Source organism: Chroicocephalus ridibundus, chromosome 23 (assembly GCF_963924245.1).
Source record: "Chroicocephalus ridibundus chromosome 23, bChrRid1.1, whole genome shotgun sequence".
NCBI lineage: Eukaryota > Metazoa > Chordata > Aves > Charadriiformes > Laridae > Chroicocephalus > Chroicocephalus ridibundus.
In genome coordinates, this window is record NC_086306.1 from 6,165,877 (window position 1) to 6,179,040 (window position 13,164).

A 13,164-nucleotide genomic window follows, 5' to 3' on the forward strand; every position below is an offset into this window, starting at 1 on the left:
TGGATCCTTCTCCACCAAGAAGAGTTTTCCCCGTTGCTGCAGAGAGGCGGGCAGCCCCAGTGAGTGCCCCGTTGCTACAGATCAGAAGCATTCGGCCAGTGAGTCACGGGACAAATAGAGCAACTGCAACCCAAAGCAGCAGGAGAGATGAGCTGCCGAGACAGCCACCAGCTCCGTCCCGCGTGGGACAGGCAGAGCCGAGTGCTGGGGAGCTGCCGTCGAACGGGGGAGCCTAAAACCCTGCTGTGAGGAGAACGGCGTCGGCCTACCTGGGAAGCACGTCCTCGGGGGGATTCACAACACGAGCGTGACCTACGTGTGCAATTATGTGAACTATAACACGCTTAATGAAGGACATTTCAGGAAGGTGATTAAGAAGTCTTAAAATATACTGTATTTCAAGAACCTCATTATAAGCAAGTTTGTATATTTTATAGATTGTTTCAAAGCTACATTTTCTCACTTCAGTCATGTTTTGCATCTCTACAAAGTTTCTCCTTCCGATACCAACTAAAACTAGTGAAGTAACAGTTCTCACGTACAGATGCCCGAGGATTTCTACAGCATTCAGCTCCCCGGTTCTCTCTGAGCGGGACCCTGCGTGCTCCTGCTGCAGATGCTGCCCTGGCCTCACGTCCCTCCCACTGCCACGTATGACTAGAAGGACTCAATTCGACCCAGCTGGGGCAGTTTGCTAAATGTAAACCTCGCACAAGCTCTCTCTGGTGAAGCACACTGGCTCCTGATTCCAGCTACGCCCAGCAGAAACAAACCCCACAGAAATTTTCTAGAAGAACAAGTACATGGTTGCTGTAGAACACAGAGGATTCAGTCAGCGGTAGCGGTTTGTAACTTTTCAAGTTCTCAAAACTAAGACTCAGTGAACGTACAGGAGAGGAAATCCCACCCGCTGGGCTTCAGAGGTCACTTATTTTGCCAGAAGAAAATACAGACTTCTGTAGTTTCAACTCTGATGAAGCGAGATTCAGGTATAAACAGAATTACTAAAACAATGTTGAATGCAAATAAATGCAGCTCTGCATCTTCAGCAAGCATAAGAGTCCCTTCCTGTAATTCAGTTCTGGAATCCTACTCCTAAATTCTGATTTCTGTGCCATACAGGTAAGATGGATGCCAAAGAGCAGGTATTTCTTTTCATAAAGCTTTTACATATGTTCTACCCAAGACAAGTAGGAGGCCTCTATTTTACACCTCTGCATCATAAAGTAGCCAAAACTTGGAGAGAAAATTCCCAAGGAGATTCACCTTCCTGTGTATGTGTAACAAACTACTGCAGATTTATAATCTAAAGTAGGCTCTTCTACGATATTTGGATCTTAAGTCAGCTTCAAGCATCTGTAGTAGCTGGCCACAGGGTTAATAAAGTACAACTTCAAAGAAATTCATTTAGCTGGTTTGGATCATGCGAGGTATTTTGATATTACAGCTTGATAGTGTTTTGAAACTGTTGGAAAACAAAATGTTGAAGACAAACCCAATGGCAGAAGCCTGCCGGTGCTTTCCATTCACATCTTAGTACAAACACAGCTTTCCTGACTGAGATCAGCGACATGGCCATCAGCGCGGTTCTCTAATGGCTACTAAGATCCTACGACCTACCTCCCGTAGGCGCAGAGCAGGAGGACAAGACATATCCTGCCATACAGAACTCGTCACACTAATGCTCACAGGGGCAGACCAAGGCCACCGTTGGGCCTTGCCCAGAGACATTTCTCATCTGACACTCAAACCAGGGGATATCACAGGAACTCTTCTGTCATAAGCCTGTATCTGGTCCTGGGTCCAGCCTGACTCCGGACAACTGAGTCAAGAAACATAAAACCAAAGTGCTGACAATGCGATGGAACTGCTCTACCTACCACCAAAAAGAACTCTGGCATATGGAAAACTCCAGCAAGAAACTCCCTTATATGGTATTGTAAATGTTTTTGTACCAAAGTTCTCAAATGTGATGGCAGTCATAAATTAAAATGAATTTTTCTAGTTCATGAGTAAATCCTACCTTTTACCCTTAAAAATTTAAACAGTTTTAAGTTTGTGAGTGGGAAAGAATCCCCTTCTGCGTAATAGACTGCATAATACCAGAGCCTCCATTCTCAGCTTGCAGTAGCTGGAACCGGGGGCTCAGCATCCGCTTTTTCCTACCGGCAACACAAGTACCTGTGGCTGCTTCTGAGTATCAAATATTATGGACCAAAATAATTCTCATGAGAACTGTTGACCAAAAAAAAATTAAATAAAATAATCACAGGCAGCATTTAAACCCCAGAGAGCCCTAAGGGAGTTTTTCTTTATGAAATACATAATTTTTATCACTAAACTGCACAAGTGACCACAGAAGAACTATAAAACAGGGGAAAAAACAAGTGTGCTCACCTCTTGCACAAACGAAACAAAAGCCTACATTTACAGCTGATGAGGAGTGATTCCTTTTGGAATGGTTACTACAGATGAGAATGTGGGATGACACAAACAAGCTTCCTGCAGCAATACAGCCATCTCCTGAGTGATAGGCAATGGGGCATCTGAAACATCTCACCATGCGACCTGTTCAATATAAATGCAGAAAAATGCACCATGTCACCCTGCAGTCAGGATATGGTAGAAGACACCACAGACAGATGCAAGGCTGGTCTTTACTCCGATCAGAGTACTAGATTTAAAAGAAACATTTACATCTTAAAAAAAATTTTCACAAAAGTTAACTCTTAACTTTTACTTTAAAACTCTGTTAAGAAAAAACACATGGTTTAAATCATTCTAGAGTCTGCTTGTTTTGTTTGAATAATTCAGTTAATTTCTAAAAGGATTCTTTTTTTTCTTGAAAAATAATTGTTCTAAAGGCCACTACTAACTGTCTTTTAAAAGACCCTTTCCTTGGCCTTGCACTACTAACCTTCGGCTCCCATTAAACCCAGCACAAAAGATGACTCAAGTGTTGCGGATCCAGGCATCCTCAGACAGCAGTCTCGGGCGATAGCTGTTCTCCCACCCACCAGAAATTTAAGTTAATGACCTCGTTAAGAAGGAAACCCTTGTTCCTTGCTGCACACTGCATTACAGAGGGTAGAGTTCTAGCAATTGTTATTCTGATGACGCAGTTGAGCTTCCTCCCGCTGTTCAAAGCCAGCTCTACTCTCACCTTTGCTTGCTTTATGAATATCCTTATCCATGGAGCAGGCGGTACAGCAATGCTGCGGGCAACGGAATCCTCGCGACTCGAAGAGAGCGGTGGCAAACTTGCGAACACAGGCCTCGTGATAAAATTTACCGCACGTGTTGACCGAACAGCGCTTCACATCTTTGCCGGGAAGTTTGCACGAAAAGCATGTATGTTCTCCTTGTAAAAGAAGGAATAAGGAAGCCCAACTGTAACGGCCAATTCTTTGAGATACAGAAGTTGTTAAAAAAAAATTCCGAAGCGAACAGTTACACCGGTTTGAGCAACACAGGCTTCTTCCCTTCTAACAGGTAACTTGGTTACTATAATCCGTAATGATTCTATAATTGCCATTAACATAAAAGCCCCTTATTCTGAGTAAACCCCTAAACAGTTTATTACTTTTCTTTCTTACCTGGTACTTGCTAGGTGGGAAAATGAGAATCTGGCCTCAGAGGTTAAAAAAGTACTAGAATAACCCAAACGCGCTCCCACAACCTGGGAACTCACCATCTCAGTTTGCTCTGACCAGAACACGGCTCCGCAACGGAGTGCGAAATCCCTCCCTGGTTTTCAGACGCAGGAACACACTCACCGTTTTTACACTCGGTGCAGATGAACTTCTCCTCGGGCATCGCCTTCAGGCCGAGACATTCCAGATGAAAGACGCTGCAACACTCGCCCTCGCAGGACACCAGAGACTCGCCAGAGCTCTCGCAGATCTTGAGCAAACAGACAACACGTCAGAAAGGAAAGGGTACCTGACATACTCACATGCAAGTAACTACCAGATGTTAACGAAGACCAGAAACTGACTGAAACCTCATCAGAGCTAAGGTAAGGCAGGAGGAACTGGCCTACAGCCCACGGCAGACCCTGGGCTGACAACAGTCCCAGCACCTTCTGCATCTCTCTCTCCTCACAGCGCGAGCCCGGACAGAGACAGGAGAGGCACTACAGGATCCATCTGGACTCCTCGTTTCCTCATGCACCCGAAGAGCAAGAGCAGCCTGTTCCCTTACTATGGACCAGGAAACTGGCCAGAAGATTCCAGGATTTTTTTCTCAAAAATACAGGAAAATCCTCACTCTGCCCTATTCTGAAAGACCATCTGCAATCTTCGAACGAAGCAGAAAATAGCATCTACTTTTCCTACTTACGCTAGCAGGCAGGGATTAGATACCACTTTCTAGCTTTTGAGCTTTCTAGCATGCAGGAGAGCTTCATTTCAAGAACACAAAAACTCCTAAAAGCCTTGATATTTTATCTGAGATGTTGAATTATGAGACATGGTTAAAACAAAGTAGTGTAATTTGAAAAGTCTGTCAGCTGAAACTAACAGAAACAGACAAAAGGCCTTTAGTATTCACTTCTTTACAGCACCACATTTACCTGACAAACAGTGTCTTTTTTATTCGTTCCAGTTCCTCTCCTGGATAAGCTGGAATCCACCGACTGCACATCCGAGGCATCAGCATCGGCCATAGCTGACGGGCTGTCTGAGCGTTTTCCAAAACTACCCTACAAAGAGGAAAAATCCAAGGCACTCAAACAAGACACTTGCAAAGGACAACCACATTCTGGAAAAAAATAGTCAAGTCACCACTGATTAAAAGGTCATTCAATATGTCAAGAGGGTCCTTGAAAGCTGATGAACTTCATGAGAATGGAACAAGGAACGCTGCCTTCTTGACATACCTTTTACCTGTACGAGCAAAAAACCACAAAGATATCGATTTTACTTTTTCCAGACACCTCTCAATTTTACACCAAAACACGGCGGCATCTCCCAATTCCCACAGAATCTAACAACCTTCCAAAAAACCAAACTGACAGTGATCTAACCCAATGTTTCACCAGACAAAGAAGTAGGAAAACTTGTAAAGAGAGATTGCATCTTTTTTTATATCAATAAAATGGAGGGGATTAGAAAGAAAAAGACTAGGCTTTACTTTTTAGACAATGAAAGACATGAATTTTCTAGAAAATACAGTGTTCGAATATGTAGCAATATGCAACTGCAAGGCCTGTTATACTGACAGAATAAAGACACAAGTCCCTGTGAGAAACAATATGCCTTTACCTGTAAATCGTTAAGTCCTCTCGAATCCGAGTCTGATGTGTCTCTGTAAGCTGAGCTCGTCAGTTCGACATCAGTCGAGGCACGACTCCTTTTCTTTAAAGGTTTACAAGAATCTGAAATCTCGCTGGCACCTTAACACAACACACTAAAATTAGTTTTAATATATGTTCTCAACTTTTTGCTTAAAATTAATAAAGGAAAATGAAAGATGAGAGGCAACCTAGAACTGTACTTTACTTGGTAGCCCTAATTTTAAGTTTGCAGCTTTGATACTAGTTTAATTCTGACCAAAAAGCTAATTAACTGAAAATAACTTCAGGAAGACCTTTGGACAAACTTCTGAACGTGCTGACACAGTGGAGGAAGCTACTAAATTGTCTATAACAGAGGATAAACCCTTAGGAGATTACCTCTTCAGCATTCATCTTTAAAATATGGCTAAGCAAAGACTTTTTTTTTAATTAAGAAATGTCCAGAAGCAGGACTCGTGTTACGTGCTTACAGCACATTAACAATCACTCTCTTTCCGACTAGCAACGCACAAACAACAACAAAAGACAAAACCAGAAAACCCTCACAAGGGAAACGAAGATCAGCATCTATTACGTTCATCACCAGAAAGCGTTAAGGCCTCTGCAGTTTACACAGAACAAAAACCACTGAAGTGTGATGAGCCACGAACTTTAAATAAAGTTTGGTTTCGTCTGTAACTCACCTTTCTGCAATCCTGTCTTCACTGCTGTCAGTGGAACCATTTCAACCTGTTTGAATAGGAAAATCCAAAGTTAAAACCAGAGGAATTTTTCTCCCTAGAATTAAGAAGCAAACATGTAAGTTTAAGCCATTAGCATCTCTGAACTCAGATGGAGTCTGTCCTCCCCTTCTCAGCGTGAGCTTCTGGTCCTGCGGGGTTTAGTCCTAGCTGCCTACGCGGGGTGCCGGGAGAAGGGCAGCCACACGGTCACTAGCAGGGTCCTTCCCAACCTCTCCCTCGGGCACGAAGGCGACAGGACAGCTCTCTCCGTGTCCAGCGGGCAGGAGCGGGGCTCCTTTGGGCAGCCAACCCTGACGCTTTCGTACAACCCCACACCTCTGTAGGCACAAGCTCCCCTCTCGAGAGGGCTGACACTCGGGTTCAGTGACACTAAATGCGTCGCCGCTGAAGGTGCTTCCCCCAGGCAGGCGCTGGAGCCCCGGGAAGAGCCTGGCTCTGGATAGAGCGCTGCGAGGCGCCGCGGGGCGAGGGGACGCGCAGCCTCGCAGGGCTCTATCCAGCTGGAAACTCAATGTCAGGACACACTGGAGCAGACAAGTCTAAGTCTCGCAAAAGTGCTTCAAAGTTCTCGATCCGCTATGGGAAGGACAAGTTTAGAAACTGTTCTGCCAATGTCCATGGAACACGTGAGAATTTGGCGACTGTATAATAATTATAGGAGAAAGTTGTTGCCTAAAATCCTGGTTTTGAGGTTAAGAATTACAAGTTACTTCTTTACAATGTGGTTACATATGCATGTAGAAACACATTTAGCAAATATTTAAGGATTATTCTATAATTTTTTTAAAAAATATTTTATTTTGTTGTACAATAGGTAAAAACATACAATAGAAGGATTTGTATAGGATACATTTCGTAATACAAATATAAAATCTAAACAATCACTTTTATTTCTCCACTGGTCACTGTAACAGTAGCATTAACATTTTGTTTTTCCCATTAATTGTACTCGTTCCAGTTATAATTTTATACCAAGTTGTTGCAGACTAATTTGGGAATCAGTTGCAAGAAAACTTGACTTTGGGTAACAAATATTGTTGCATAATTGTAAGAAGTTAGTAAGATTTTTTTTTAAATATAACTTAATACATTCAAGGTTATGCGCATTACAGTGCATCTGTGTTTAATTTTTAGTCATATACTTTTCCTGAGAAAAGCACTTTAATGTTCATAGTCTTAGTTAGCTAGATAATATAAGCAAGCAAGCTAACTGGGATCCATGAAGTTCATATTGTTGGTTCTTATACCTTTGTTAAATTAAGAAACATTTACAAACATAAAATAACTCAATTGAGAACAGGGAGGCTGCAACACCTCACGACAAGAGGCTCGAGGGACCGCGTCAGGTATCTTGCGCCCAACATTTAAGTTGCTTTAAAGTTTCAGCAAGAAACTTTCCAGAGTTAGAGCATCCTTCTGCTGAACACAGATGTAAATGCTATGGCAGCAAAAGAAAAATATGAAAAAAAAAAAGACAACAAAAGCAACTGGGTCCACTTTCAGTTTCTGAAGTGAATGAAGTGCAAAACAAAGCATAAAGGGCAAAGAATAAATTAAAATAAAGAGATAAAAACAATTTTTCTACTTCCCATATAAATCTTTAGCCTGACTGTCCCTTTTAAAAAATTCTCACTGGTAAAAGCTATACTATGCGATATTTTATATAAAATTCTCAGGTTTCAAGTGGAGAGGCCCTTGAAGAGGGAAAATCAACCATGGAAGGAAAAGAACCAACAACTTTGACAAACTTGTTAAAAAAGTGTATTCAGTTTTTAACGTCCACCCACTGAACTTTCCTACTCATTTCCACGCAAATTTTTTTTATAATTTTTTTAAAGCAACAACATTTGTCTGTCTGACATCCAGATTAAAGGAATGCCCTATACATGTTAGATCTACTTAAGGAAAAAAAAAAAAAAAACGTATATCCCAGAAGATCTGTTTTGCTGATGTCTGCCAACATAAAAGTCTGACTATTCATCTTTAAGTTAAATCATTCTTAAAGTCCATTTTCAAAAGTGGTCGGATTAATCACTCTAACTTCATTTGAAAAACAAAACCTCAATACAAACCAGCAGCTAAATCAAGAGCAAGAGGAAGGAACCTGGTGGCAATTCCATCAAATAGAAATGACTGAAACAAAATCATTTTGCTCATAACAGAAATCTCAAGGTAAACATGGCAGGTTCGTTAGGAGTCTTGCATCATTGAGTTCCCATTTCCATAGCCTGACTGATACTGTGAAGGTGCCAGTAGCAGAGTCACAGCAATGGTATTGACAAGGGGATTTCATGAAGGATAGTCCAAAACGAAACCCGATGGGGAAAAATGGAGAAAAATAAAAAGGCACCAATATAAGCCACAACATTTATGAATACAATATATTTTAACTCTCTACATGGAGGAAGCCAACCTGCTCCTTTTTGATCTTCTTCTTTGGCACAACTTCAGTGGATTTCTCAGACTCTGAGCGGGTTCGAATCGATCTTCTCTGTTGCTTCTTTTCTACAGAACCTGAAGAAGGAGAAAGGTTTCCATTATACAATTCCTTGTATTTCTGAGGTACAGCAAGATGTTCAACACCGAATCAACAGATAAAGTAACGAAACCAAGACTTTTTCCTCTTTTGAATGTTTTATTTTTAAATTCAGTTCCAAGCTATTTGCCAACTGGTGCTGTGGTTGCAGACAACACGTTCTGATTCCATAGACAGAGATCAGCTTCAGAAAAAGACACCAGTAACAGAGCGACACAAAAAGCTGGAATCCAGTTTAGGGCAAACAGATTTTTGTAACACACCCCTCAAGCACAGTTTTCACTTTGGTTCATTTTGAACCAAATGGTCCATCTTTGGTGTTTAGGGAAAAGTATATACAATCAACTTCTTGAACTAAAACAAGCTAGAAATTTAAGACGCAAGGCACAGCTTCCAAGTTTCCACTCCAAACGCCAGTTCTGTCCCCTGCTCTGCGGGGAACAGCCTTCTCTCAGAACTGGCGAACACAAAAACCTAAAGCAAGAACCACGCTGTGACACGTGGCATCGATACGAAATCTCAGCGCTCAACTAAAGATTACGAGAGGTGAAGGAAAACTCAGCACAAACAGAAGCAGTGATCACGATGTGTTATTGTAATTAATGAAAGTGAAAAACAAGTTTTTGAAAGCATTACCATGGAAAACAAACTCAGACCAATGACGGTTATTATGACATTTCAAGAGATGATGTAGGAGCTACTGGTTTTTTGACAATTAAGGTTGGCAGAACCAGAAGAGCTTTCTATGCTGCAGTACCTCCCAAAGCGGCACACCGAGCACACAACGCTGAGCACCATGTGCAGCTTCTGAAACAAAGCACGCACTTGGAGCCGTACTGACAAAAAAAGTGAAATCTGAAGATTTACAGTTATCTGTGGTGAAGCATTATTCCCGTTTGTCAGTTTTGTGTGTTTCACCTAAAGGCAACACCAGTGTAAAATACTTTGTATTCTTCCAAGCAAAAATGCGAACTCTTGTGATCAAGAATTAGCTTACTGTGCCAGATAGTTATACTGTTGGAGTTGTAAGGCTGCATCTTCTTGTTAGGAGATAAAACATCTAGAGAGACAGGCAGGCTTTCATCAGGCACTGAAAAAAAGCCTTTCAAAAGGGCTCCAGGAAAAAAAAGAAAAAAAAAAAGATTCATCTTGATTAATGGGATGAGCATTTTTATCTGGATTGTGTGGCTCAGGAATACCTCCGTTACTAAACTTCCCTATTGTAAAACGACAGCTTTTTCAACAACTGTATTTCTGAGGGGAAAAAAGGCAACGGTTTTTCTTCAAGGGAAAAAAGTTTTACAGCATATTAACTAATTAATAATAGCAATGAGTAACTCAGCTCAACATCCTTCATGTCAGCGCACGGTAACTTTCGGTTCCGGTGAGCCTTGTCCTTTGAGGGACACACCCCTCTAAGGATGTCAGCACTAACGCTAGGGGCCACCTCCGGTCACCTTTGTGTTCAGCCAGAATTCTCTGACGCAGCTTAAAGTGAATTTGAGGAAGCGTGACCAAACATTCGTTTAATCAATAGTGTATTTTCTCCCTGTGCTGCCCACCGTAGTACGGGAAATAAGATGCAAGCCCTGTGCCAGAGAACTCCCGAATCAGTGCATCTAATATTGGTTGACAGCAATATTGATCAATGCAACGGGCACTCCTCCTCTTCCTGCTCTCCAAGGATCCAGTGCATCACCTCCACAATGCTCCTATCCCGTCTTCGTGCACATTTGGATGCAGAGTTTCAAGAAAGGTTTCAGACCAGCAATCTCCCTCACTACTGGCCAGGTTAGGTCAGGTTAATCCTGTTTCAGCTGTACGTGGAGACCAGAGGCACTACGAATTCTCACAGTTGTTCTCTTATTATCAGATTTCAAGGTACAGAATTATTTTCCCAGCATTATGGAATTCTGTATATCTAACTGCAGGTTATTAATAAGGACTCCCAGAGTCATTCTGTAAAATACTTTACCGTAAAGGTACTCTGAAGTTCCGGTGACCTTAAATTTGAAAAAAGGACTTCGCAGTTATGTTCCATGAGAGGGGACCAATAACTGTCTGGACTTTGGAAATGGCTTTGGAAATGACTGTTTGGAGTGTATATTGAAGTAAAGCTCATGCACTCTATAGGGTGTTATCAGGTGGAGTTTTACGTATCCAAAAAACCTACGAAAATGAAAAAAGAGAGGCTCAGAATTCTCACCCCCCTATGTCTGAAGAGCCATTGTGAAGGTGAAGCCTTTAGTTCCCAGGTGAGAGAAACAAAGCAGCGACCACCTCTCCTGCTGCAGGCAATTAACGCAGCAACTCTCTGAAAAAACTGAAGCAGCTACAGCAACTGAACCTGGAAAGAAGAACCACTGTCGAGAACACCAGAGGAAACCCCACTCGCACCAGAATATCCGGACTACTCAGCCTGGATTGTAAAGTCCCAAATACAGGCCATAAAACAACATATATAAAAATAAAGCTACCTAAAATCTACACAAGTACAGAAACTGAAGCGTGTTTGCAGAGGACAGTGATCCCATGTGTGTTGACCCACTGAGGTTTTTGACCTGGAATCTCATTAATTTTACGTTTGGAAAGGGAGAAATAATGAAACAGACGGAGAGTTAAAGCAGAAGTGACACTTGGCAACGTTATGAGATTTTTTTTCTCAAGAAAAAACGAGGGGTTTTAGCATGTGTACTGTACTAAGTCTTCCATCGTTTTTGGCTTCTATACCGTGACTGAGAGAAACAATCAAGGTGTTCTGCTGCAACCCAAAATTTACTTTTAAATACCCAATGTAAAACTAAGTATGTTTGAGACTATACCAAAGATACGGTTACAAGCACAGTAACAAACATGCAACGGATTTTACACGGCCTGTACAAAATCTGTGGCTGAAAAACAGAAGTCACTATAGGGACTAGAGGAACTTGAAAAGCTCTTGGTTTAGGATGACTCAAAACTGCCTCTTTTCAGGAACCTCCACCCTTTCACCAAAGGGTATCTGTCTCCTCTTGAGGATGATGACAGGACGCACTGCAGACAAATTTCTGCTGGTGAAGCAAAGCTCAATCCCTTTAGAAGAATTCCAATTAGCTATTTCTCAAAAATCAAACCAGGAAAAAAATGTTTTTCTGTTCCAAGTCCAGAAAGCACTCATCTAGTTTATTTTTCTTCTTTTCCTCTACCACTGTACTACAAATTAAACTTCAAATAGCTTGTTTCAGGCTTCCCCTTTTCAGTCTCAAGCTCCATTATTTGCTTCAGTGGTTCTTCTCCCTCAGACATAACAATTCAAAACTTGGTGCTTTGTGATGGGGCCCCTAAAATGCCTTCGGAGGGCAAGCATTAGCTCATTTTGCTGATGGAGTTAGTTGAAGCAGTTTGAAAAAAATCACTATCCTTTACAAAGGTCATGCAGGAACTCAACAACAAAGTCTAGGAAAACACCCAGCCTGATTCAGAGCCATTCCTTACTGAACTTCCAGATTCTCTTCCTTTGATCCCTTTTTACATTTGGTGCCAAAAGGCATTACAGTACTCTGCTAACACACATCCACTACGTTGTCTTCTAAAACAACTTGCCATCTGCTCTCCACAAGGCACCCATCCTTCTCGTATGTTGACTTAGATACTGCAAGTTGCAGACGCTAGAAGTTCAGAGGCCAAACAGCGAATCCCATCACAAAGACATCCTGTGTTTCTCAAGCATCTGGGCTCACCATGTGTTATATTAGCCGTGCTTGTTACTATTATTACGTAAACACAAAGATGTTAATAACAGTTTTTAACTAATGAAAAAATGCCAGGTTTGCTATTTTAATTTAAATGCTAGATTGCTGAAGTTCAGACAAGGATTCTGCAATTTCACCTACCTGTTGACCCACAAGTTGTTTCAGGAGAGGACGCGTTTTGCACTGCTGCTTTTTCGTTTCTCTGATTTGATGAAGAATTAAGTCTCTCTTGTCCTTTGACGCTTACTTCTGTTTTGTTACCAACTCCCTTAAAAAGAAAAAAAAAGAAAAAGATTATCTTAACCTATTCATAGAAGTGTTGCTGCCAACGGGCACATTGATCTACTCCTAAATCACAGAACAGAAACATTCAACGCCCTTCAAAGCAACACATGCACGTGATGATCTCTACGACTGAGCTGCTTCCCTGCAGAACTTTCCATCCCTCTCAATCTCCCCTTGCACACAAGGAACAAAAAAATAAAATAAAAAAAAATATTCCAGTGACTTTTCTAAACATTACCTTCTCTATAATGCTTAGGATGAAATAAATACCCTCCAGGTAGAGAGGCAGAAGAAGGAGGCAGAGAAATAGTCCTAAACCTTTTCCTTACACTGACTGTGAGAAGCTGCTGTGCACCTGAAGGAAGCTGGGAGGCAGAACTCATTGTAAAAGTCTGTTATACAGAATGTCATTATTACTTTTTAATACATTAGTAACAGTTTTGTCATCTCATCTATTTCCCACAAATCCACTGATTTTAAGATTTACAAAGAATTTCTGGATTATTTCAACTAGGAAGCTGGAACTAAACAGCTTTACTAATTTGAATGTATTATGAACAAAAAGGTGACCAT

General features: G+C 41.5%; 1 protein-coding gene across 5 annotated transcripts in view; it reads right to left on the reverse strand.

Moving 5' to 3' along the window:
- Nucleotides 1–13,164, reverse strand: part of NSD3 (nuclear receptor binding SET domain protein 3) — a 46,738-nt gene that overhangs the window by 14,858 nt on the left and 18,716 nt on the right. For all 5 annotated transcript variants that reach the window (XR_010074014.1, XM_063358735.1, XM_063358736.1 and 2 more), the window contains exons 7-14: nt 12,448–12,574; nt 8,453–8,553; nt 5,980–6,025; nt 5,265–5,395; nt 4,574–4,702; nt 3,777–3,903; nt 3,164–3,361; nt 2,398–2,568 (exon numbers count right to left, since the gene is read on the reverse strand). Coding sequence is in view for 4 of the 5 variants with exons in the window: in XM_063358735.1 (XP_063214805.1) it covers nt 2,398–2,568; nt 3,164–3,361; nt 3,777–3,903; nt 4,574–4,702; nt 5,265–5,395; nt 5,980–6,025; nt 8,453–8,553; nt 12,448–12,574 (1,030 nt within the window). In the remaining variant the exon portion in view is untranslated. The remainder of the gene's footprint in view (nt 1–2,397; nt 2,569–3,163; nt 3,362–3,776; nt 3,904–4,573; nt 4,703–5,264; nt 5,396–5,979; nt 6,026–8,452; nt 8,554–12,447; nt 12,575–13,164) is intronic.